The 27,343-nt window shown below is 38.8% G+C and overlaps 1 protein-coding gene across 1 annotated transcript in view; it reads right to left on the bottom strand.

The window, feature by feature from the left end:
- Positions 1-975: 975 nt before the first annotated feature.
- The window catches only part of CLSTN2 (calsyntenin 2), a 322,206-nt gene continuing 295,838 nt past the window's right edge, over positions 976-27,343 (bottom strand). Inside the window, exons 11-17 of the mRNA XM_058188868.1 lie at positions 24,065-24,213; positions 22,256-22,482; positions 14,452-14,622; positions 13,321-13,466; positions 7,270-7,393; positions 2,731-2,915; positions 976-1,818 (exon numbers count right to left, since the gene is read on the bottom strand). Coding sequence (XP_058044851.1) covers positions 1,621-1,818; positions 2,731-2,915; positions 7,270-7,393; positions 13,321-13,466; positions 14,452-14,622; positions 22,256-22,482; positions 24,065-24,213 — 1,200 coding nt within the window. The 3' untranslated portion in view covers positions 976-1,620. The remainder of the gene's footprint in view (positions 1,819-2,730; positions 2,916-7,269; positions 7,394-13,320; positions 13,467-14,451; positions 14,623-22,255; positions 22,483-24,064; positions 24,214-27,343) is intronic.

Here is a 27,343-nt window from a genome sequence, read left to right as displayed (position 1 = left end):
GAATGAGTTATGTAATCACAAGAGGGACATCTTCACATGTATTCTAAATGCAAATGTATTTGCTGTTGAGCTAAAACCATTGGACAGGAGATTTTATCAACAATGGGTGGGCTAAAAAGGAACAAGAGCCCACAAATCTTTAAGAAAATATGAATACAAAACATTTTGCTTCTTCATCAAATGCCTATGTTTGAATATATTTAAAACATGCACAGCATCAAATACTGCACTATTTGGCATTCAAATGTAGAGCCACAAATATTGAGAAAAATATATAAGAAAGCACACAAACTTATAAACCTTCAAAATATAGCGGTTAGCTGGAAAAATGCAAACTACCCAATATTATTCTTTACCAAATGTTTTCAAATGCTACCAGGTTTGTTTGTTTTTTTACTTTTAAGTTCTGTCTTTAGTTCTGTGTTTAATTCTTTGTAATTTTGCAAACAAAGCATCTTTGGTGAAGAGAAGGATCTACGACAAGGGTAGGGGGAGGAATTTAAAATTTAGATGATTTTTTTATTATTATGACATTACTTGTTTGACTGCTAGAATTTATTTTAATGATCAACAGACTATATCAAACACCTATTCCATCTGTAACAATGCATTCAGAGTTTTGAGTGTTTTAACATGCAAAAGAGTGGTGTTTTTTTCCTGAGATTATAAATATTATTTAAATTCCAACATATACAGTAGCACATGTCTGAATTCTAAGCAAACTCTGTGATGGTACAGAGCTGCCATAAAATTCTGCAACTGGATGATTATTTATAATTACATTTTCTCAGAAGATACTTCCTTTAAAGATCAAAAGTTTAGTATTAGCTACAGTAACACTCTAGTTTTATCTTTCATACAAGGGAAAACATTTTTTAATCTGTATGGCACTGAAAAACCATCACAGACAAAGGTTTTCATTTATAGGATTTACATGCCTTTTAACTAAGTTTCAATTGAGGGACTAGACAAGAATTCTTTTTAGCAAACTTTGGACATTAGCAGTGCATTCTTATACATGCACAGACACATACAGTTTAGTGTGTTTTGAAACTCTCTGCAAAGGTCAAATAGCCACAAGAAAAATGTGAAAATGAAGATATGTGCAAATGAATTTTGCCCTATGCATTGAGTAGCATGTACATGTTCTATCTTTGACAGTAGGATCTTTAACAAGGCAGAGTTAAAAGGAATCCCAAAAAGAGTTTATGCATATGTGTGAACTCTGGAAAATTTTAAAAGCAACCTGGACTATCTTCTTTATAGTCTGATGAATTGGGTTTGCTTATACACATTTAAAAGGAACAGGGTTTTTCATGAAACTAGCGAAGCACTAACAAACGTATGATGTCAGGTTGGTGTCCTTTTTACAAGTGACTCTTTAATAGTTGTATGTGTGCTTTACCAGGTGCTATTACTCACATATTAGGAAAGGAACAACTATTGGGAGTAGTTGTGATACAACTATATCAGATTCAGACAATGCAGTTTTATCATCTGTAGTCAATAGGAAGTTAAACTGTCAATTAATTCATAGATCCAAGATATGGTTGAATCAGTAGGATTGACTCAAAATACACAGTATTGGTTTATACAAAAAGAGAAAGAAAACTAAAGACTCTAGTAGGGTAATGTTGAATCATCCCATTCCAACTGATCTTGCCTGGTTGTATTTTGTTTGTCTCCTTTATTCCCCATAGCTTCTTCCTCTTCTTCTTCTTCCTCATCAGTTTCATCTGACTCTGAACTGGTTGTATCATCTTCATCTTCAATTTCTTCCTCATCACTTTCTTCTTCTCCACAAGGTTGTTCATATTTCTATGTATTATAAAGAAACATAAAGTGGAGCTGCTGATAAGAAGAAAAGAACCTTCTAAAGTTTATTTGTAAATCTCTAAATGAGAATGTGTGGTTGGTACATGTTTATATGTACCTAAAAGAAAAGAAAATCACCCTTCAAATGTATAATCATATTTGATAGAGCTAACGATCAGCTGAGAAAATTATAGACTAACAGATTTACCAAGAGATAAATGAAAGTGACCTCCCTTACTAAAATTCACAAAAGCTAAAGGATGAAACTAAGTAACAAAAGCAGTTATATCATTCAATTATATATGACCTGAAATCTTGTCTATAAGATCTCATTAAATAATTAATCAGATAAAACAATCCGCCTTGAATGTCATCCATCTGTTCTTGATTAAGCAAGCACTTCTTCTCATTTTTTTCATTGTAGCTTTGATACAGACATATTCATCAATAATATATTATTAGCTTGAGCATGTGAAAAAAGGCCAAGCTACAAGTACAAAAAAGTAATATGGCCTTCCTGAATGACTGAACAAGGTTACTATCATTAAAATGTATTCAAATTAATTTTCATAACTCCAATATATTATTGATACGAATAGTATTTACATCTTTCTAGGTTAAGATTAAACCAAATATACTCCAATGAGATCTGATATAGGAATTCCATGAAATATAGAACCCTGAACATCCTATCTATGTGTATCTGTATATCTTTAGATATACTAATAGAGACCATTTTCAGACTCATGCCAACATCAGAAATAAGGCCAATCAAAAAGTAGGAAGGATGTTTTCCTTTTCACCCACTACTTTTAGTAAATATCGGGGGAGTGGCTGAAGATGATTTTTGAAAAAGATTCTTGCGCATAAATGAAAAATAGGACTCATAACAAGAATAAAGGCTTTTCTACTTACTTCCATGGGATTGATTGTGATAGTCAGAGCTGAGTCATCCCAGTCCATTTCATTTTCTTTATTAGTTTCATGTTCCTTTGAAGTATAGTGGCAAGCTGAATGAATTCTGTATACCCCCATAGCTATGATGAAGACTAAGACACTGACACAGATTATGATGATGACAGCAGCCATACTTGGAAGTACTGAAATGAAATAAAATGGAGCAATTTAACATATACTTCCAGTGCCATTTAGGTATATTTAGAGTTTTTAGCGTTTTCTTAATTAATAAAGCTGTTACGTTATAATTATAGCAATTTTCAGCATTCATAATGATACCTAAATGTAAATGCAGTTACATTTGTTTTGTTGTTGAACTTAAAAGAAACCATTACAAAAAGGATAACAATACAATTCTCCAATACAGAGTTCAAAAAAATAAAACAATAGCAATTTTATCTGTAGGTGATTATCACATTTAAACTGTCTTTTGTGTATAGAATCCCTTATAGAATAGAATAGAATAGAATTTTTATTGGCCAAGTGTGATTCGACACACAAGGAATTTGTTTTGGTGCATATGCTCTCAGTGTACATAAAAGAAAAGATACATTCATCAAGGTACAACATTTACAACACAATTGATGGTCAATATATCAATATAAATCATTATTATTGTTATATAATTCCAGCTCCTCAGTTCCAGAAACTACTTACACAGTCAGTGGATATGTAAATGGAGAATATATTTTCCAATAGAATCATGTACACAATATCATCATCAGTATGGAGGGGGCCTTAATACATAAAACTATTTATACAAAAGTATCCTCCCCGCACACTCATTTTGTATCCATGGATACTAGGAGGTGCAACACATGTAAAATCCAGGGAAGAGGTTATCTGGTGCCACCATGCTCTTTGTTCAGGTAAAGCTCACTGAGCAAACCAAAAGGAAGAGGTAAGAAGAAGCTGGCAGGGGAGTTTAATACATCCACAATACATCTTCATAAGTCATGTGTTTGTACTTGGTTAACCCAAATGTTTGAGAAGGGACAAAGAATGAATAATAACTCTCTAATGATGTTTTAATAAGTAAAAGCAACAATGAAAGGGCATGAGTTTATGATGAGCACCTGCAATGCCAATGGCAAGTTTTTTTTCCTGCCAGAAAACAACCTGGCATATATTTACCACCAATGCAAGGACATTACAACATTGAAGAAAAGGTCTAGGGACAGAAGCAGCAAACAGAAACATTTAAGCTGATAAGAAAATACAATGTTTTATCAGTAGAAAGAAAGCAGATGTCACAACAGAAATTAATACTGGAAGCAACTCTGTATATGGACAGAAAAAGAGAGGAGCAAGCTCACTGAATAGAAGGATGCCAAAGGTATTCTGTATCACTGGAACAATAAAACTTAGGGAAGGAAAAAGAAAATGATACTTCAGAATTAGAGACTAGGATGTTAGGTTCCTAAGTGGCAGAGAGAATGCAGCTATTAAGACAAAGAAAAAGAGTTGGGGAATTGGTTGTTCATTAATATGAAGAACTGCAACAAGTGTATGCTGATCAGACTCAATGGCTTGTAAAGTCTGCTTGTGCCACTAGCATAGATCAGGGACATAACAGAACTTTCAACTCTAATTAAGTCCAGCAAAAAATTAATCCTTCCTGCTAGGGCACTTGTTGACATATAATACTTCAAGAAGCAGCTATAAGCACATTGCCACAGATTTTGAAAACCTTGGAAGAAAGCTTAAGGCCCAGAGGGTGTAATCATTATTCTCATGGAATAGGACAGGAAAAGGAAAGAAAAATACTGCAATTACTAACTATGCAAATGGTGTTGATGGGAAAAATATTGTTCCTTGGATCATGGTTTAAGTTGCGTTGATGATGAACTATTTATAGCAGAAGGGTTCTCCATCACAAGATGTGTTTAGAGAAAGAATGGTGTGTTTGATTGGGAATGAATTCCCTAGCAATGAAGGGATGGCAGTTTGGTTGGGCATCTGGAATATGAACGACATGAAGGTTTTAGACAGGATTACTCCATATGGCCTCTTCCTCTCTCTGTCAAGTGATGATTCATTATGATACTAGTGAAACTGAAACATTGAATGTGACCAGATGCATATGCAAGCTCAAATATGAGCTTACATCATGGCCATATTGATGGTGAAATGTCAGTACTTTTCCACACTTACAGCTTTCATGGAATGTAGCACTTTTTAGAGTGATTTGGACCTTGGTAGTGAAGGATGGGCCAAAAGAATCATTAATTGGTTGCTGTGTACATAAAATAATGCATGTTTGCTTTGAGTTGGAAGTTGGATGCATAGAATCTGATCAGCTGATAGAGGTGATATCTGGAAATATTATCTGACAGGTTTATGAGCCTCTAGATCTCGATGGAGGAACAGAATTCTTGGGCTTGATCCCTATCCCAGCTGCCTGCCAGGGTGCTATTCCTCAGTTTTTAAAATATTTTTACTAATGATTTAAGTGAGGAGGTGAAAGAAGTGCATATTATATTTACCGGTGAAACATGTTTGGATGTTTGACTTAACTTCAAAATTACCTTTCCAGGAGAAAGAAGATAGGCTGAAAGTAACAACATCAAATTTAACCAGAGTTAATAGGTGAAGTGGTGAAGGCCATGGGCATAGTGTGTGTGTTTACCTTGATCTTAGCCAAGCATTCAACAAATTTCTAATATCTTTATCAATAAAATGGTAAAACAAGAGTTATGTTATATATTGATTCACAATCAGCTGAATGCTAGCAAATAGAAGGAACTTATAAATGGTTTTACACCATCTTGGAGAAAAGTATTGAGTGGAATACTACCTTTGTGCTATTCAAAATGTTATTAATAACACGGATGAAAGATTTGAAGGGACAATTATCAAATTTACAGATCACTCAAAACTAAAGCAAACAATCAGAAAGAGATGATTTAAAATATTTTAGACAGGCACAGGATTTTAGACACAGGACCAAAATGAATTATACAAAGTTTAATATGGCGAAATAAAAACTCCTGCATCTGAAAAGAAAAAATGAAAGGCACAAGAATAGGTGCAAGAAAGAGATCTGGCTTGGTAGTAATACATATGAAAAGTATCTGGGTGTTCTAGTGGATCAGAGGCTGCACATAAGCGAACAATGTGATGCAACTGACAAAAATCAAATGCTATTTTGGGATGTATTAAAACTAGCCGTGAGTCCAAGGGAGGGGAAATTGGCCAACTATTCTACTATATTCTCCCTTCTTAAGGCTCATGGGAAAATATGTCTGGTTCTGGGTATTGCAGTCTAAAAAAGATTTTAAAAGGGTATTTAGTTTAGTCTGGGCTGTCTGATTTTAGGTTTTCAGTTGTTTTCATGTTTCTTCTAATTTCATTGGGCAGTCAATAAGTTGTAAGAAGAAAAGAATACCACCACCACCACTAAGGAAATATGCACCATTGTGTCATGGGGGTGGGGGTGGGGATATTGGAAACTTTAATCTTATAAGAAATTGTTAAGGAAAGAGGTGCAGCATGCTTAGCTTTAATAGCCTTAAAGGGTGATATGATATCAATCTTCATTTAAAGCAGTAAGAAGGAGGAAAAAGACTTGTTTCCTTTCACTGGAGATATTCAAATTGTAATGCTACTGTATATGGGAAAGACCTTAAGAATGGGCAAATGGCTTAGGACCCGGGTACTTACGAGACCGCCTGCTGCTACCTTATGCCTCCCACCGACCCGTACGCTCTCACAGAGAGGGCCTTCTCAGGGTGCCGTCCGCCAAACAATGTCGGCTGGCGGCCCCCAGGAGTAGGGCCTTCTCTGTGGGAGCACCAACACTCTGGAACGAACTCCCCCCTGGCTTACGTCAAGTGCCTGATCTTGGGACCTTTCGTCGTGAGCTTAAAACATATTTATTCATTCAAGCAGGACTGGCATAAATAGTTGTTTTTAAATTGGGGTTTTAATAATATTTAAAATTTTTAAATGTTTTAATAATCGGCCGCACAGTAATAGTTCTTTTTAAATTCTTTTAATTGTATATATTCTGTGTTTTATTTTGGCTGTACACCGCCCTGAGTCCTTCGGGAGAAGGGCGGTATAGAAATTTAATAAAATAAATAAAATAAAATAAATAAATGCTGCCTAGGCAATGATCAGAAAGGAGGCAGTACAGCCTGCAACTAGATAATGGACAGGGCAAGACGTTCAGAAGAGGCCCTCAGTTTCTCAGGCTGTAAAGCAGAGGACAGGAGAATTGTACTTTCAGATTAGTATGACTGCTGTCAGTTTTACCATGTAGAAACACAGAAAACACAACCAGATTAGCTAAATCTACTTTATTGTACATAAACAGAGTCTTGCAAGTACAATTATCCTGCCATATTAAGTTACAGGAATTCAGATTCCAATTGAACAGAACTTTTCTAACAATAAGAAATGGTGGGCTCCCCTTCATTAGATGTACTTCTACATAAACAGAATGTAGGTCAATTTTTGTTAAATCCATTCTTATCTACTTAATTCATGTAATACCTGAGCTTTGAATATTGTTTGTGCTTTCCTCTGGGTGATGGATAGATTGGAAAAATTGTGGCTCTTTTATCATAAGATTTGCATATTCCTTGGAATTAGAGTTGGAATTATGTAGAATATTAACCTAGAAGAAAACAGAAACTAATATTACAAATATGAAGCATTCACAATAATGCTAATAAGATTTTGCATAATAGTCAAGCCAAGAAGTTATATTCAGGCAGAAGTATTATCAGGTCACAATTTGCATTTCCTCTATATGAGAGCACTTAATCCATAGGGTGATGATTTCAGATTTACCAACTAAATCAGAGGAAGCAATTATGAAAAAAAGAGACTCTCATACAGTTTCAGGGGTGAAAAAGACTATGAGATTAGTTGAACTGGACTTAATCAATTGCATCACAAATACAGCATGTCAGTCAACTAATGCTGGAAAGTGTCAACTCCGGCATGCCAGCTGGTCCAGAGCTGCCATTCAGGAGTGGGGGGATGCGACATATGGGACAGCCAGCCAGTGCTAGCCCAGTTGCCAAAGATGCTGCAGGAGCTGCCCGCCATGGTGCTGCAAAGTTTCCAAGCTGGTTCGGTGACAGCACTGCTCCAAACGGCCGGGGACCCCTGCCATATTTTGGAGAAGCCGTGTGGCCACTGAACAGCTGAGAGGCAGTCACACGGTGATGACGCCATCCAGGAAGAAGACGAAGCATGGAAAGGCCACCGATCTCTTTGGCTCTCTCTCTGACTCTCCTGGCAGAGATCAGAAGGAATGGGTTTCCATCTCAGAGGACACTGCCAGGCGGACTGGGGATAATGAACAAGAACTAAGGGACTGATGGATGCTGACTACTGAGTATTCCCCTACTTCCGGAACACGTGGGAGGGAGCTGCGCATGTGATTGGGTGGGCGGTGATTATAGTATAAAAGGTGGTGGGGAGCAAGGGCAGCTAGCCCTAACTATGAGTTCTTTATTGATTGTCAGTATGTGCCAGAAAGAAATAAAGAAGGCAGCAACAGACCAGGTTTGTCCTTTCTTCTTCTTTAGTCTGGAACCTGACAGAGTTGTTAGGGCTCCCAAGCAACCATGGCTAAAGGCACGGTGCCAGAGTTGGAGGCAGCTGACCTTGAGAAATCAGTAGCTCCCACTGAAGCTACTGTGCTAGAGGCTTTTCTTCAAGCTGAAGAAACCCATGCAAATGTCAGGCCAAAGGAATGGCCAGGATGGCAGAAACCTTTGGAAGCCCAACTGTAACCAGCGGAGACTGAGCCAGGTGACACTAGGGACTGGTGGCTTGGCAATACTAGGATTGCGGACTTTAGAGCCCGTCCAACCCCAGAACCCTTGCTCACTCCTTCAAGAGAGCTTTTCTCCCAATGGTGAGAGCGTCGGATTTCTGAGGATGACAATTGGAATTATTCTATTGCTGTTAGAAACCAAACCATTGAGGTGCTACAGGAAATGTATGGAGAGGCCGGATTCAGGGAGCAGGGCTGTAGCAGTGTCTGGCAGAGACCTGAGGTGGGATGACCCCCCTCCCCGGGGCCCCAGGGACTGGATGAGCCGCCTTGCTGTTCCCGGCTGCCAGGCATAGGGAGGCATTATGACAACCAGGGAAGCCTGAGAGGGGTGACCCAGAAGATTACCCCAGATGAAACAAGAGCAGCCAGGCTCTCCTATTAACAATGGGGGGTGGGGGGTGGGAGAGGCAACAAGCATTCAAAGAACAGATGCAGACTTTCCCAGTTCGACGCCAGCAAGCCAAGGGCCTGTCTACATGGGCCGGTGGGACCTACCAGCATTTTACAGCAACCCCGAGAAAGTGGTCCTGTTCCTTGGGCAGGTGCTTAACCATTTTGACTGTTATGGTAGACTATATACGTCCCAATGGGACATGGTCATAGTGGTGATGGCAGTCATGGAGGGAGAGGCCACTGAGTGGATGGCTGATTTCTACAGTGACCTTGCCACCGAATTAGGGGATGTGGGCCTTTTTCTGTCCACAAGAAAGATTTGAGGACCATACCAGGGCAGAGCAAGCTGAGGGAGACTTAATGAAGGTGAAGCAGAGAGGGAGGCCCATAATGGACAATATCAGGGAGTTTAGGAGGCTGGTAGGAAAGGTCCAACGGTGGCCTGAGCGGCTGATGGTACACCAGTTTTGGGCCGGGCTTGATAAAACACTGCAGCAGGCCTGTATATGTTAGGGCCTGGCCCCAAGGCTGGTAGCCTGGTTCCAGGCAGCAACAGAACTAGACATTGAGTTCAGAGAAGATTGGCAGAAGAGGGAGTGGAGTCCTAGAGGCCAATGCCCACCACCCTGTCCAGCCAGCCATGTCCCAGTAGTACAGCCTCCCCCAGTATCAGTACCTCCTATGGCAGTAGTCCTACCCGCCAGACCAGTGATGATGTGCTTTCGGTGTGGTTGACTGGACCACCAAACCGCCGAATGCACAGATGATGGTACCAAGCACCACCAGGTCCTAGCAGCACTAAACAAGGGTCTGCCAGGAAAACCATCCAGTTGACACCAGAAAGGTCCTGTGGGACACATCAGAGGGTCCAAGCCTAGTCAACCCCAGTGGAGGAGGTCTCCAGTCCCATCAACAAGACTGACACCAGTGAGAGCAAGCGGGAGGCTGACCCAATGGTCCATATACCCATAAAACCTTTCATCATGCCAGTGGTATTGGAGGCTAGCCAGCATTAGAAATGTGCTGCCCTCATAGATTCAGGATGCACCCAGTACCTCAAGAGTATGGGGTTGGCATCTGACCCGGGGGTGCGCCTGCACAGGTTAGCTCAACCGATTCGGTTTGAGCAGATGGACGGGTCTTTACTGGGGGGCCAACCAGCAATGCATGTCACCAGCAAAGTAATTTTGGAACTAGTATATTTCACTATTTTGTTGCAGCAATATTCCCTAAAAAAACCCAAGTTACAAAACCCCAGAGTTCATTGAATAGAATAGAATAGAATAGAATTTTATTGGCCAAGTGTGATTGGACACACAAGGAATTTGTCTTGGTGCATATGCTCTCAGTGTACATAAAAGAAAAGATACGTTCATCTAGGTACAACATTTACAACACAATTGATGATCAATATATCAATATAAATCATAAGGATTGCCAGCAACAAGTTATAGTCATACAGTCATAAGTGGAAAGAGATTGGTGATGGGAACTATGAAACGATTAATAGTAGTGCAGATTCAGTAAATAGTCTGACAGTGTTGAGGGAATTATTTGTTTAGCAGAGTGATGGCCTTCGGGAAAAAACTGTTCTTGTGTCTAGTTGTTCTGGTGTGCAGTGCTCTATAGCGTCGTTTTGAGGGTAGGAGTTGAAACAGTTTATGTCCAGGATGCGAGGGATCTGCAAATATTTTCATGGCCCTCTTCTTGATTCGCAGTATACAGGTCCTCAATGGAAGGCAAGTTGGTAGCAATTATTTTTTCTGCAGTTCTAATTATCCTCTGAAGTCTGTGTTTTTCTTGTTGGGTTGCAGAACCGAACCAGACAGTTATAGAGGTGCAAATGACAGACTCAATAATTCCTCTGTAGAATTGGATCAGCAGCTCCTTGGGCAGTTTGAGCTTACTGAGTTGGCGCAGAAAGAACATTCTTTGTTGTCCTTTTAATGATGTTTTTGATGTTAGCTGTCCATTTGAGATCTTGCGATATGATAGAACCCAGAAATTTGAAGGTTTCTACTGTTGATACTGTGTTGTCAAGTATTGTGAGAGGTGGAAGTATGGAAGGGTTTTTCCTAAAGTCTACCACCATTTCTACGGTTTTGAGTGTGTTCAGTTCCAGATTGTTTTGGTTGCACCACAAGGCTAGTCGTTCGACCTCTCGTCTATATGCGGATTCATCATTGTCTCGAATGAGACCAATCACTGTTGTGTCATCTGCGAACTTCAGTAGCTTAACAAATGGATCATTGGAGATGCAGTCATTGGTATACAGAGAGAAGAGAAGTGGGGAGAGCACACAGCCTTGGGGGGGCCCTGTGCTAATTGTACAGGTATTTGATGTGATCTTGCTTAGCTTCACCTGCTGCTTCCTGTTTGTTAGGAAGCTTGTGATCCACTTACAAGTCTGTTCCGGTACCTGTAGCTGGTTTAGCTTAGTTAGAAGAATGTCTGGAATGATGGTATTGAATGCTGAACTAAAGTCTACAAAAAGGACCCTTGCATAGGTCTTTGGAGACTCAAGATGTTGTAGGATGTAGTGCAGAGCCATATTAACAGCATCATCTGTTGATCTATTTGCTTGGTATGCAAATTGCAAGGGTCTAGGCGGATCCGTGATGGTTTTCAGGTAGGAAAGCACTAGCCTTTCAAAGGTTTTCATGACTACAGATGTTAAAGCAACTGGTCTGTAGTCATTCAGTTCCTTGATGGTGGGCTTCTTCGGCACTGGGATGATGGTAGATCGTTTGAAGCAAGAAGGAACATAACACATCTCTAGTGATTTATTGAAAATATGGGTGAAGATGGGGGCCAATTGGTCCACACAGACTTTTAAGCAAGAAGGAGTTATCTTGTCTGGGCCTGGAGCTTTTCCTGGCTTTTGTCTGTGAAATAGGTCCTGCACTTCCTTTTCTGTGATCACTAGGGGTTGTGAACCCAATGAAATGGGGTCAGTTGTAGGAGGCTTGGCTGTTGTTGGTGTGTCTGAGATGGGGTTATGGAGATAGGTGGCTGTAGTTTCATTTCAATATCTGGTTTAAAAATGTACTAGTGAAAAATTATTAATCAAATTAATTAAATGACGAGAAAGTATCTGTCAGCTTTCCTAGGTAAACCAGATAGGAAACATGAGTAGATGAGTTATATCTACTTTATTGTAACACTACATTAATAGAATCTTGCAAATCTGAAAAAACAAAACTTCCAGCCACCACTTCATTAAGGCAGCGCTTTCTAAGTTTCTTTCTTTATGTGATGGCTGCTATGTGAGGCTTCCCTGGACAAGTCCCCAGACGCCTCTCCAGATGCCAGTTCAGATGAGGAACAGTTAATTCCAGGACCATCGAAGGGGGATATGGAGGAACCTCCAGAGGTTCCCAGATGCTCTGAGTCAGAAGTGATGAGGCCAAGCACCACAGAGCCATCTCAAGAGGAGTGGCTGGATGAGTGGCTGCCTAAGTTAGGGGCGGGACAGGCACAACTGCAGTTTAGAAGCCCAGAGGTTTCAGAAGCAGAAGGCATGCAACTACAGCTGGTCAGAAGAGATGTGGAAGAATTGCCTCTTCTTCCTGATCCAAGAGTGCATAGGGTTGAGAAAAAGCAGGCACAACAAAGGTCAGCCAGGCTACCTGTGAGGCAGGAGCTTTGTTCCTGTTGATGGATATACCGAGAAGTGGCTATTTAGCTCAGCAAGTAGAATGAAACAATGCTGAGAATGTGTCTGTTTCCTTGCCTTGCATTCATCAGCTTCCATACCTCTTGCCTTGAATCTTGTTTCCTGACTCGGACTGTGTACCTTGGACCCTGACTCATGCCTTGACCTCTGGACTTGCTTCCCAGATTTTGCCTGTGCCTCATATACTTGTTTTTGCCTCAAGGACTTGCCTTTGCCTTGTGGACTTGTCCTGCCTTGCAAATTCAGCTGCGGTTTGTTCCTGGACTGAACTGTGAACTCTTGAGGAGTCGCATGGTTGTTAATCTGGGAAGTTCTGGAGAAAATTATTTGGTGTGGAAAGCCTCAATTAAAATTTTTACCTCACCTGTGATATGTGCGTGTGTGAGCAGGATCAGGACACCCTGACTGTTAAGTTACTGAGGGTTCAGCCTCATTTACCTGATTGTTTCTTAGCTTCTCTTCCACCCTTTCTCTGAAATCATTCCCACACTCTATTATAGTTTCTTAATTTATTCCCTGGGTTTATGACTGCACTGGTACCTAATAACATATTGAGAAATAACCACATGTTCACTAAATTATCTGAAAATTGTGTTATATTAATAGATACCAAACACTGCCTGTGCCTTTTAGTTTCTAATATAGAAATAATTGTTAATTGGTTTTTTAAAATGCTACTTACTTCTAAATTGAATTCATTGCTGGTATAGCGCCCATTCAGTTCTGAGCATTTGATTCTAAACTTTCTATCAGAAAAGGAAGATGTATGCCAATTACGATAGCGAATTTGTCGTAAAACTTTTTCATAGTTTTTCATAGTGTCCACACCTGAACCAGTAAAAACAATATAGAACATATTAAATGTCAAGAAAAGGAAAAACACAACTGAAAACTGTACCAGAAGTAAATGCATATTATCATTTCCTTTAATCCAGTGCTAATGTTTCTACAGGCAGTTTCACAATCATTCGCAAATAATATGAAGACTACAAATTTCATCTATCTCAATAATCTAGGGCCGTGGTGGCTCAGGCTGTAAGATAGCCTGTTATTAAAACACAGCAGCCTGCAATTACTGCAGGCTCGAATCCCACCAGGCCCAAGGTTGACTCAGCCTTCCATCCTTTATAAGGTAGGTAAAATGAGTACCCAGATTGTTGCGGGGGGCAATAAGTTGACTTTGTAAATATACAAATAGAATGAGACTATTGCCTTACACACTGTAAGCTGCCCTGAGTCTTTGGAGAAGGGCGGGATATAAATGTAAATAAAAAAAAAAAAATCTAGAGCAGGGGTGTTAAACTGGCAGCCAGAGGCTGGATGCGTTCCGCCCACCCCGGTCCGGAATGGGAAAAACATCGCGAAACATCATGTGACAACAATGTGATGCTGTGAGTTTGACAGCTGTGATCAAGAGATTTTCTGCTTTACTATAGCAAAAAGATGGAAACATGGTTCCTGAGATAGTGTTGAACTGCATTTTTTAGAGGTTCCACCAGCACATGGTCAATGGTAATGGATGCTAGGAAATGTAGTTCAATGTAGTACATGTTCTTTGATCTACTTTCTGTAGTCAGTAATATCCACTTCATTTTCACTCAGATAAAGATTAGGATGAATCATCTTGATAGGGTAAACAGTCAATGGATTTGGAACTGCTCATACTGAACGGCTTTCTAAATTCTGCCATGCTGATGTATTTTATTCTTCTTTTTAAAAAAAAGACAGGTACAACATAGCCCTATTCATTTAAGATAAACATATTAAGTATTAGGTTAGGATATGATACAGAAATGGAAAAAAATATTCAAACCATATATTGAATATCCAGCTGTAGAGTTAGTGGCTTCTATATGTTTCCCTTGAAGGTCTTTCTTGTCCAATTCCAAACACTCTCGCTTGGGATCGAATTCTGATCCAATTACCAAAATATCACAAAAATCCAGATTGTGATCCATTTTTTCTAACAGAACTGGTTTGTGATCTGTGAATAATAATAAAAAAATGACAAATAACATATTAAAAAAATAAAATGTTGCTTTTCAAAATTTAATTTATTTACAGGGCACTATACTCAGTTGACCTTAAGTACTGTACAAGTTTCACTCCATGACTGAAAAGAACAAAAAACAAAAAATTATGCAAACTGCCTTTGAAAAGTACAGAATTGAATTGTTAATTTGGAAAGACACTTAATTCTTGGTGACAGCATCCAGGTGATTTTCTTGGCAATATTACAGAAGTCTTGTAGCATTGCCTTTTTCAAAGTATTCTGTTTGTCTTCCTATACTTGCCAATTCCCTGGAAATCTATGGTAATCCATCCAAGTACTAACTGGAGCTTACCCTGCCTGCTTAATTTTGCAAATGAACCAAGATTGACAAGTACTGTCACTTTCTGAAAGGTGAATTACATAATGATAATTATGCTGATTTTTAGTGAATGTGTATTAATATTAGCTCAATAGTCATAAAACTTTCTGAGAGGTGTATTTAGATAGATAAACAGAGATACACATCCATATCCCATTCCATATGGAAATAATTACAACATCAGTCACTATTACTAACAAAAGATACGGTAGTTATACAATAATTTAAAAAAAAAATCCTACATACCTTATAACAATTAAAATGGGCTAAATATCGAAATGAACTAAATATCTAAACTAACTAAATTAAAAGCTAGGGAGTTCCAGAAAAACATTTACTTCTGCTTCATTGACTATGCTAAAGCCTTTGGTTGTGTGGATCACAACAAATTGTGGCAAGTTTTTAATGAGATGGGTGTATCAGACCATCTTATTTATCTCTTGAGAAACCTGTATGCGGGTCAAGAAGTAACAGTGAGAACTGGACATGGAACCACTGATTGGTTCAAAATTGGGAAAGGAGTCCGGTAAGGCTGTATAATATTGCCCTGCCTATTTAACTTATATGCAGAGCACTTCATGAGAAAGGCGGGGCTGGATGAATCAAAAGTTGGAATCAAGATTGCCAGGAGAAATATCAACAACCTCAGTTATGAAGATGATACCACTCTAATGGCAGAAAGCGAAGAGGAACTAAAAAGCCTCTTGATGTGGGTGAAGGAGGAGAGTGCAAAAGTTGTCTTGAAACTCAACATTAAGAAAACTAAGATCATGGCATCCAGCCCTCTCAATTCCTGGCAGATAGATGGGGAAGAAATGGAGGTAGTGACAGATTTTGTTTTTCTGGGCTCCAAGATCACTGCAGATGGGGACTGCAACCAAAAAATTAAAAGATGCTTGATCCTGGGGAAGAAAGCTATGGCAAATCTAGACAGCATACTAAAAAGCAGAGATATCACCTGCCAACAAAAGGGCATATAGTCAAGGCTATGCTTTCCCAGTTGCAATGTATGGCTGTGAAAGTTGGACCATAAGAAAGGCTGAGCACCAAAAAACTGAAGCCTTTGAACTCTGGTGCTGGAGAAGACTCCTGCGAGTCCCTTGGACTGCAAAACGAACAAACAAGTCAGTCCTAGAGGAGATCAACCCTGACTGCTCTTTAGAAAGTCAGATCCTGAAGATGAAACTCAAATACTTTGGCCACCTAATGAGAAGGAAGGACTCACTGGAGAAGAGTCTAATGCTGGGAAAGATTGAGGGCAAAAAAAGAACGGGATGAGAGAGAATGAGATCGCTGGATGGAGTCACTGAAGCAGTAGGCGTGAGCTTAAATGGACTCCAGAGAATGGTAGAGGATAGGAAGGCCTGGAGGAACGTTGTCCATGGGGTCGCGATGGGTCGGACATGACTTCGCAATTAACAACAAAAAACTAAATTAAATAAATAAATGGAGAAAAAGAACTATCCACAAAATATTCATTTAGTACTATTTCCATCCTTTAGCTTGTCATTAAATATAGATAATGAATAAGCATATTGGTTGATCTTGTCATTTTTAGAGAATGAAGACTTTTCAAAAATGGATGACTCATATCTTTAATCCATTCCTTAATATCCAGAGGATATATTTCTGTTCATGTACGGTATATCAATTTATCCTCTTTGCCAAACTCCAGTTAGTAACAAAAATCTTCATAAATTAATATAATTTAGGAATGTAATTTGGTACCATATTTATCTTTCTCACTATTACTATTTTAGGACTTTAAAAAACACTAAGATCTGGTATCACTTTTCACTTGTGTGAATACAATTGAATCACTAAGAATGGTTTATATTTTCTGAACAACTTTGCGTCTAATAAAAAAACCCTTTAATTTTATCTCTAATGGAAGAAGAAGGAAAGAAGGAAGGAGGATATGAGGAAGATGAAGATGGAGGCGGAGTTGCTGCGGCAACATGTGTAATACTAGAATTATTAAATTCACAGTTTTATTCACAGATTATCTAAAAGCTTTTTCTGCAATAGTTTGTATACTCTGGGCCTATTTAATACTTTACAATGAACTGAATGCTGTTCCTGCGTACCCACTGTAAATATGATCTGGCAGCATTTCTGCTAATCTACATATAAAATATGAGTTTTAGATTCTGAAGAATATTATCACTAAAAATGATTAAACTATACAGAAGAGCTTCTCACTACCTCTATTTGGTATTAAAAATGTTTACCAAATATGCAGAGGATCTAATATAAACAAAGGAGAAAAGTACTGTAAATCAACCATCACTGTATTTTAGCTGTAATTGTTTTCATATTCCCTAAGAAATAATCCCTGATCAGCTTGGTATTGATCCCTACAACAGGGATCAATTTATATAAAAATTTATTTATATATTTGCAGGTGTTAGAAAGTAAAGCTTAAACACGGGTTTCCATATTAATAAAAATTGATCATGTTGAAAACTCATTTTCAGGGAAAGTACTATATTGATAAAAAATACCATCATTTAGTGATGACTGTTATGAAAGAAATGTGTGTGTATGTGTATGCAAAATGTTTTAAAATTTCTTATTATAGTTAATAACATAACATAGAGAATCTCAGCACCATTATCAAATGATGTGTTTATTTGTAATACAGAGCAGAAGGCTGTGGACAAGTGGGTATAAGTATTTGTATCATGAATTATTCCTGAGCACTACAAAGAACACTGTTTAGGCAATTAAGAATAAAAAGTTTAGAAAAACAAAACTGTGTGTCATTAAAGATTTCAGTTTCCTTGAGGTTTTAAAATAAGAATGCTGGAAATAATCCAATAATCCCAAAGGTTTTCCATCACTAATTCACCAACTGGTCATAAAATGTATTCATGCAAAAATGACTTTCTGTACATCATTCTAAATCAAAATGCAATTTTGTTGAGCATGGCTGAGGTGTGTGAATCCAACTAAAATGTCTGTTGCATGTCATCAATTAAATGAATTATCTTTTATGATGAAGGCCAAGAATATTCATTTCTGTCACTTCAGACAGATGACCTCTCCCTCTCTTGCTCTGTTAACTATAGATCAAGGTTAAATTTTGCACTATATTTATGTGCCCATCTTCTTGTTGCATACAAAGAAAATCTTTAGGGTTTATCACTTCTCCACCAATAATAATTAGGCCTTAATGTTTACAATAAATGAAATTATTGGGGGTGCAGGTTTGGCAACAACGATTGCTTCTAGACCTAATACACTCTGAGAAATTAGTTCACACAAACCTTCTTTCACTAGTGCGATGTACCAAAGAGCTTACTGACATTCTTTGGCTTCCTTTTCTGTTTAAATAGTCCTAAACCACCTATTTAATTAAAACAAATTGACACAACTGGAAGAAATCCAGCTGTTCAGTAGACATAACTAGGCAATAACTAGAGTTACCTAGTTAACTCTAAAATCTCTATTTGGTGCTTAACAGATAACTGGGGAGAAACAGGCTCAAGCTTAATCCCTCCAAGACGGAGTGGCTGTGGATGCCGGCATCCCGATTCAGTCAGCTGCAGCCGCAGCTGACTGTTGGAGGCGAGTTACTGGCCCCAAAGGATAGGGTGCGCAACTTAGGTGTCCTCCTGGATGAACGGCTGTCGTTTGAAGATCATTTGACGGCCGTCTCCAGGAGGGCCTTCCACCAGGTTCGCCTGGTTCGGCAGTTGCGCCCCTTCCTTGATCGGGATGCCTTGTGCACAGTCACTCACGCGCTCGTTACCTCTCGCTTGGATTATTGTAATGCTCTCTACATGGGGCTCCCCTTGAGGTGCACTCGGAGGCTTCAGTTAGTCCAGAATGCAGCTGCGCGGGTGATAGAGGGAGCTACTCGTAGCTCCCACGAACACCGCCTCCTGCGCAGACTGCACTGGCTACCTGTGGCCGTTCGAGTGCATTTTAAGGTTTTGGTTACGACCTTTAAAGCGCTCCATGGCTTAGGGCCTGGGTACTTACGGGACCGCCTGCTGTTACCTCATGCCTCCCACCGACCCGTACGCTCTCACAGAGAGGGACTTCTCAGGGTGCCGTCCGCCAAGCAATGCTGGCTGGCGGCCCCCAGGGGAAGGTCCTTCTCTGTGGGGGCTCCCACACTCTGGAACGAGCTTCCCCCGGGTTTACGCCAAATACCTGACCTTCGGACCTTCCGCCGCGAACTGAAGACACATCTTTTCATTCGCGCGGGGCTGGCTTAAATTTTATCGGTCTTTTAAATTTCTTAAATTTTTAATATCAATTTTAAATGGGATTTTAGTTTTTTATATATTTTAAAGTTTCGGGCTAATTATAATTAAGTTTTTTAATTTACATTTTAAATTGTACATTGTATTGTCTTTTTTACTTCTGCCTGTACACCGCCCTGAGTCCTTCGGGAGAAGGGCGGTATAAAAATCAAATAAAATAAATAAATAAATAAATAAATAAACTACTTAATTTTACCTTGCTCTACCACATGCTATATGAAGAGCTCCTCTTGAAAATGTTCCTTACGGTGCCTATACAACTTTTCAAGGCACTGGTGATAATACACACTGCAGGATAACGTCATTTAAGAAACTGCTATCTTCCTTACAGACTTTTCCTATTTTTATAGCGTGATGTGGATATTAGCTTTTAATTAGTTGTGGGTTCAATATTTACTATTTTTTACTACTACTATTTTACTGCCCATTTTTGGTATTTATTATAATCAATCACTATTTTTAAAATGAAAATCAATAAATATTATAAATAAATATAAATATTATAAATTATAATTATAAATTATAAATAAATTACACAACCAAGGTTGGTCTGCTCAGGTTGTTATGACCCAAGGGATGAAGGTACACGTCCGCATGCCCACTTCTTTTCCTGGTCGATGCTGCAGCTTGTAAGAATAAGCGGCTAAGAAAATAGTCCATCGAGTCAATCGTGGCGAAAGTGCCACAGGCGTTGGGATCGCCAGCCAGTATTCCTAACAGCGGTCTGTGGTCAGTCACAATTTCAAAGTCTCGCCCAAAAACATATTCGTGAAATTTTTTACCCTGACACAATTGCTAGCGCTTCCTTATCTAACTGGCTATAGTTCCTCTCTGGGAGGACATCGTTCTGGAGTAGAAGGCTATAGGGGCTTCTGTGCCGTTTGGCAGTCTGTGGCTGAGCACAGCCCCACCCCGTAAGGGAGGCATCGCAAACCAGCACTAATGGCAATGAGCTATGATACTGGATGAGCAGGCTGTCGCTCGAGCAGGTTTTTACTGCTTGAAAGCCCTACTTTCCGACTTTCCCCAAGACCAAACAGTATTTTTCCTAGAAGCTTATGCAGCGGTTCAGCAACGGTCGCTTTGTTTTTTAAAAAGACCGCGTAAAAATTCACTAGCCCTAGGAATGCCTGTAGCTCTGTTTTGTTTTTGGGCGCTGGAGCCTTTCTGATTGCCTTGACCTTGCTCTCAGTGGGGTGAAATCCTTTCTTGTCTATTCGGTAGCCCAAGAATTCGGATTCTACCCCTATCTGGCATTTGTTCACTTTAACCTTTAGTCCGGCTGACGGAAAATGCCCAGAACCTTTCTCAAACGCTCCCCAATTCCTCTCGTTTCTGATATCAATACATCATCAGTAAGGAACTACCCCTGGGAGCCCTTGCAGAAGTCGTTCCATCAAATTTTGGAACAGCCCCGGTGCCACACTCACCCCAAATTGTAATCGGGTACACTTGAAGGCCCCCCTGTGAGTTACAATCGTTTGGGCTTCGGCTGTGTTGGCGTCTACGGGCAGTTGTTGGTAGGCTTGAGCCAAGTCTAACTTTGCAAAGACTTGCCCTTGCCCCAAAGAGTGCAGCAAGTGTTGCACCACGGGAACTGGGTAAGCGCTTTTCTGTAAGGCTTTGTTTAGCGTCGCCTTGTAGTCAGCGCAGATTCTAATTGACCCATCTGGTTTTACTGGGGTGACGATTGGCGTCTCCCACTTTGCGTGATCGACTGGCACCAAAATCCCCTGATTTATGAGCTTATCTAGCTCCTTGTCAATTTTAGGTTTAAGGGCAAAGGACTCTCCTTGCCATTAACCTAATGGGAGCTACCTGGGGGTCTAAGTTGAAGGAAATAGGGGTCCCCTTGTACTTGCCCAGGCAGTCCTTGAAGACATCTTTGAACTCGTTCATGAGTATGTCTTTCAGGTTACAGTCACTTCTGTAGATGCCAGTCACTCCCATGCCCAAGGCACGAAACCAGTCTAGTCCCAACAAACTAGGCAGGGTCCCTTCGACGATCGTGATGGGCAGGGTCTTCTTGTGTGGTCCGTACTCGACTCGGACGGAGGTGGTCCTCGAACAGGGATGCGATTCCCTTGGTAGTCGTGGACTCGTAGCCGTTGTGTTTGCAGGTGGCGCCGCGACTGACGGCAGTGACTTCGCCAAAGTGTCCCAGGACATGATGGTGATCGCTGACCCGGTGTCCACTTCAGTCGGCACCGTACTCCTTCTATTTTGGGTTTGGTGAAGATCTTCTTCTCCACCGGGTTGAGGCGGCCTATGACCACAGTCGTTTGGTTTGAATCCGCGCCTTTTTGTTTGAGCCAATCGCGGGTCGCCTTTATCCAGAGATATTGGGATCTTTGCATACTTAGTTTTAATGCCTACTCACTGACCAGCTTCAGAATTACTCAGTCCCATATGAGCATTAAAATACAGTTTCAAATTATTTATGAACAGCACAGCATGCCATTGACAGGTATGATCTTTACAAAGGTCACTGCACCCATACAATTTAAACTCATAAATAACATAACAAACAGGCAATGGTTAAATCTGATTAAATGGCTTATGTATTTTTAATTATGGTAGTTATAAATATTGCACAAGACAGCATTGTCAATGCTAACTCTCCAGAGCTCACAAAGGACAGAGCAAAAAGGATTAGCTCTTCTTTTTTTTTTAAAAGTTGCTCCCCCCCCCCCCATCAGTGCTTATCTGATGTACACTTTGTTGGCTGGAGTATACTAAGCAGGGGAAGGCTGAAATAAAATAAGCTCCTGCTTCTCCAATGTATTATGCACTTTACTGAAGGACAATAATATTTAAGAGGCATAGAACATATTACCTTGCCTTAAACAATCTTCTTCCAAGGTTACAACCATCTTAGCAGAGCCTGTTTCTATACATTTTTCATTTATATTTGGTATTAAGTTCTACTTAAGACATAAAAATCATAAACCTAAAAAAAAAATCCACAAACCTCTAGTCACAGTTTCCTTCAGGTCAGAGGGATGTTCCATTTTAGAAACTGTGCTGACAATTCTGACATCTGGTAAAAGAATCACTCCTCTTTCATGTTCAAATTGTGTGGCAGGTCTTGCAAAGTGATCCATTCCAGTTATTGTAATCTTGGGCTCCTTGGCTTGTAACACCATTACATAGGCATCTATATCTGGAATACTAATGCAGGTATCTTCACCAAAACATCTGAAAAATATACCATTTAACTTCATGGAAGATTAAGCATTCATTCTTTTTTCTTAAGAAACACACAGTTGAAAGAGAATATTTATCCAGAGATATTGGGATCTTTGCATACTTAGTTTTTAATGCCTACTCACTGACCAGCTTCAGAATTACTCAGTCCCATATGAGCATTAAAATACAGTTTCCTAAATTATTTATGAACAGCACAGCATGCCATTGACAGGTATGATCTTTACAAAGGTCACTGCACCCATACAATTTAAACTCATAAATAACATAACAAACAGGCAATGGTTAAATCTGATTAAATGGCTTATGTATTTTTAATTATGGTAGTTATAAATATTGCACAAGACAGCATTGTCAATGCTAACTCTCCAGAGCTCACAAAGGACAGAGCAAAAAGGATTAGCTCTTCTTTTTTTTTTAAAAGTTGCTCCCCCCCCCCCCATCAGTGCTTATCTGATGTACACTTTGTTGGCTGGAGTATACTAAGCAGGGGAAGGCTGAAATAAAATAAGCTCCTGCTTCTCCAATGTATTATGCACTTTACTGAAGGACAATAATATTTAAGAGGCATAGAACATATTACCTTGCCTTAAACAATCTTCTTCCAAGGTTACAACCATCTTAGCAGAGCCTGTTTCTATACATTTTTCATTTATATTTGGTATTAAGGTCTACTTAAGACATAAAAATCATAAACCTAAAAAAAAAATCCACAAACCTCTAGTCACAGTTTCCTTCAGGTCAGAGGGATGTTCCATTTTAGAAACTGTGCTGTGAATTCTTACAACTGGTAAAAGAATCACCTCTTTCATCTTCACATTCTGTGGCAGGTCTTGCAAAGTCCTCCATTCCAGTTATCGTAACCTTGCGCTCCTTCGCTTGTAACACCATTACATAGGCATCTATATCTGGAATACTAATGCAGGTATCTTCACCAAAACATCTGAAAAATATACCATTTAACTTCATGGAAGATTAAGCATTCATTCTTTTTTCTTAAGAAACACACAGTTGAAAGAGAATATTTATCCAGAGATATTGGGATCTTTGCATACTTAGTTTTTAATGCCTACTCACTGACCAGCTTCAGAATTACTCAGTCCCATATGAGCATTAAAATACAGTTTCCCAAATTATTTATGAACAGCACAGCATGCCATTGACAGGTATGATCTTTACAAAGGTCACTGCACCCATACAATTTAAACTCATAAATAACATAACAAACAGGCAATGGTTAAATCTGATTAAATGGCTTATGTATTTTTAATTATATATTCAAACTGATACTTAACAAGCTTGATAAAGCTATCTTGTTAAATGTGCATTGGGAACCTAATTGTCCATTTTATACTGAATGCATCAGGAGACCATTTTCTCCACATCCCAGAACTCCATGGGCATGCAGGAACAGTAGAAATCATAGTCACTGTAACAATTAAGCTGCTGGCCAATTTATTAAAAGATGAGTGTTGCTGATAAAAGTCTTTCACTTATCCCAAAACTTAAAAGTCCTCAACATGAGTTTACTGATGCATTGCTTCTATTATCAAGCTTAGTGAATTTAACTTACTGGACTTTGGATGACACTTTAAGGCGGCGAATACCTGAAGTTGGAAACTGTCTTGAGTTGATATAGGAGACTTTTTGGAGAGCTTGATTTATATTCTCAATGTCATCTCCTTCTATAACAAGGATTGACTGGGAAGGATTGAAGTGATACTGCAGAGGTAGTGAAAGGATATAATTAGTTTTTTTTTTAGGAAAAATGATATAGAGTTAACTCATTGTAACACCTAAAATAAGAAGATTCTGAAGCCTGTTTCTTAGATAAGGTCATACCTTTAACAAAATAAAGAAAATCTATCATTTTATTAGCTAACACTTATTTCATTTCAGTTAATTTGAATTAAAAGCCAAAACAAATACTTTAAATCAAAATAAGTTTCTCTACAATCCAGATTAAACCAGGGCAATTTACCATTTTTATACATTTGTGTACACTTAGAAACAATTGTTACATAAATGTTCTTGAAAGTTATATATAATCTTTTCTTTTTATTGCTCTTTTTAAGTCTCAACCCAATTGTAATTTCATCAAGGCATGTCACTGTCAGGCCAACTCAAAAACACTGCATGAGACTTGCCCCTGACAGCTTGTTTTGTTTTTGCCACCTGCCGTCTAACTGGCTCGGAAAATGGCTGAAAAGGTGAAAATGAATGAAGAAACTTGCACCATGCCAGCTTTTAGATCAGAGACTAAAAATGTTTTGAAGCTGAAACATTAAACTTTTGGATTTTTTTTCTCACTACACAATTCGATCACAGAAACAACTGCTTGTCAATACCAAATAGCTGCTGGAAGCAAAATGGAAAACAAGCAATTTTGGTTCTCTCTAGTAGACTTCAAATAAACATCAGCCTCAAATAGGACAAACTAAGGCATTCTTTGGGGCAAGTGGTGAACTTGCATTAGATGTTGGGATGCAAGCAATAAGGGTGGATATTGAAGTGCAACATCCCCAAGCATGATTATTTCTTTTAAACACCTGTTCAGATTGTTTACAAAACTCTCTCCAGCAGGTTCATTGAAGAATGCATGAGCTTCAGGATGCCAAAAGTATTACTAATACATAACAAACACAACATCTTCACTCTTTAATTACAGTAAGATAATTTCATCAAGCAAGAAGAATCTTTCTGAAGAATGATTTCTGGGTTCAACTGGTAAGCTATATAAGATTCAAGAAAATTGCCTTCAGCAACTCCTAAAGGCAAAACCAATGTTTGGTGTAATCTTCAACTAAGCCTGGTACAGGGTCATCTGTTCCGAACAGTTTTGAAAATGATGCTTGTGGTTGCCAACTCACTCTGAGAATAATATAATCTCAATTGATAAATATTACATTGCCATACTAGACTATCTGAACATTAACCTTATATGCCACTAGTTCTTTGATCTCAGTGACAGTTGAGGAAACCTCTTCATTTAACAAAAATGAATACAGAATAGGAATAAAGAATTTTTCCAGTTCTTGCTTACTTTGTAAATATTACAAAGAATAAAAAGTCAAGGCTATTTTATATTCATTGCCCCATATGTAATTCACCAGAACTGACTCATGTTTTGAGCAAGGAGTAGTATGTTGAGTAGTAGAAGTACCGCCCTGAGTCCTTCGGGAGATAGGGCGGTATATAAATATGATTAATAAATAAATAAATAAATAAAATGTTTATACAAGAAGGAAGCTGACCCAGTATCTTCCAACAATTTGCTTCTTTTAATCCAAGATTATCTGCATCATTTCCTCAGCCTAGTTATTTGGTTAAAGATTATTTGGGTGGGTTAAAGGGACTGTAAAAGCTTGGAAAAGCATATTTTTCATAAAATGCTTAAACCTCTTTGATAAACACACATATATTATTTAAGATGATGATATCGGGCAATCTATGATTTCCAAATAAGTGGTGCAATGCTATTATTGTTGCAGACAGTTTTGAAAATAATCTCACAAAATCAATAGGGAGTCATCACGAGGTGTTTTGATTACTTCCAAGGGGAATACCATTTTTTTCCACTACCCAGATCAGTCCCTAGCCAATAAACATACTTCTTGCCAAAACATTCATAATGTTTCAGGAAGTATGACAATTTGATGGCTTCTTACACTGACACAATTTCCCTGCTAGGAAAAAAAAAACCCTTTATGGTGAGTTGTCTCAAGTTGATGGTTTTGAATGGTTTAAATTCCAGTAGCCTGTGAACTGACCAACCCTTATACAGCCAATTTAACACATGAGTTACTTTGGGGTCTCAAGCAGGCAATTTTGCAATTTGATTAGCCTGAAATGGTTGGTGTGGGAGGGCCATCAGCATTAAGACTTCTAGCAGTGATGGCAATTTAAAATCTGGCATTTTATGTGGCAGGTGAGTCAGACTATGACCTCTGGCTATTGTTATTCCTGGCACTAGAAGAATGAGTAATCATTAGCATTAACCAGGAGACTGTAATGATGCATACAAATATTAAGGGTATAGGCTTTGTATTAGAGAAGATCCCCCAAAGAGATTTGAAGTCGGTATAAATTTCAAAAGTATGGTCACAGAGAGAACTGTGGACCTTTTGACTCCTGGAATAAAGCTGGTGCCTCTTTTTCAATTCAAACATAGTTTCTTTTAGAAGAAGATAAAGTCTTAGAATAATAATGAACTGGCACCTCTGTGTTGCTTGGCATTTGTGACGAAACAGTTCCAATACTGAAAAGAGAAGCATAAGTAAGCAGCAGCTTCTTTTTTTTTCATAATGAAGCAACGAAGTATTTTTTTTTAATTTCTAGAAAGCACACATGCCGTTAAGTATACTGCCACTGAACCCCTTTTGCTGTAAACAAAGAAACACTGCAGCCAAAGTTTCCTCTTGTAGAAGGAACATATGATAAAAATTGAGGAACAGTAATAAAGCTTGAGTTCCTGTTTTCGTTTTCTAATGGTACATGATGGATTAGCAACCTAGAACTAAAGACAAATTTTCTGACAGTTAGAATAATTAATCAGTGCAATGATTTGCCTCCAGAAGTTATGGGTGCTCCAGTACTGAAGTTTTTAAGAAGAGATTGGACAACCATTTTTCTGAAATAGTATAGGGTTTCCTTCCAAGTAAGGAATTGGACTAGAAGAGCTGCAATGTTTTTCCAATTCTATTATTCTGTTATTAACCAGACATCTTTGACTGAAATCAAATTCCTGAAATCTAATAGCAAATTATTTCACTTTTTATCTCATAATTAGGATTTAATTAAAGCACAGCATCACACCCAAGATTCCAAAAAGCAGAATCTTTGAAGTGATGGA

The sequence above is a fragment of the Ahaetulla prasina genome, chromosome 6 (genome assembly GCF_028640845.1).
Source record: "Ahaetulla prasina isolate Xishuangbanna chromosome 6, ASM2864084v1, whole genome shotgun sequence".
Classification (NCBI taxonomy): domain Eukaryota; kingdom Metazoa; phylum Chordata; class Lepidosauria; order Squamata; family Colubridae; genus Ahaetulla; species Ahaetulla prasina.
This window is presented reverse-complemented; position numbering and strand designations above follow the sequence as displayed.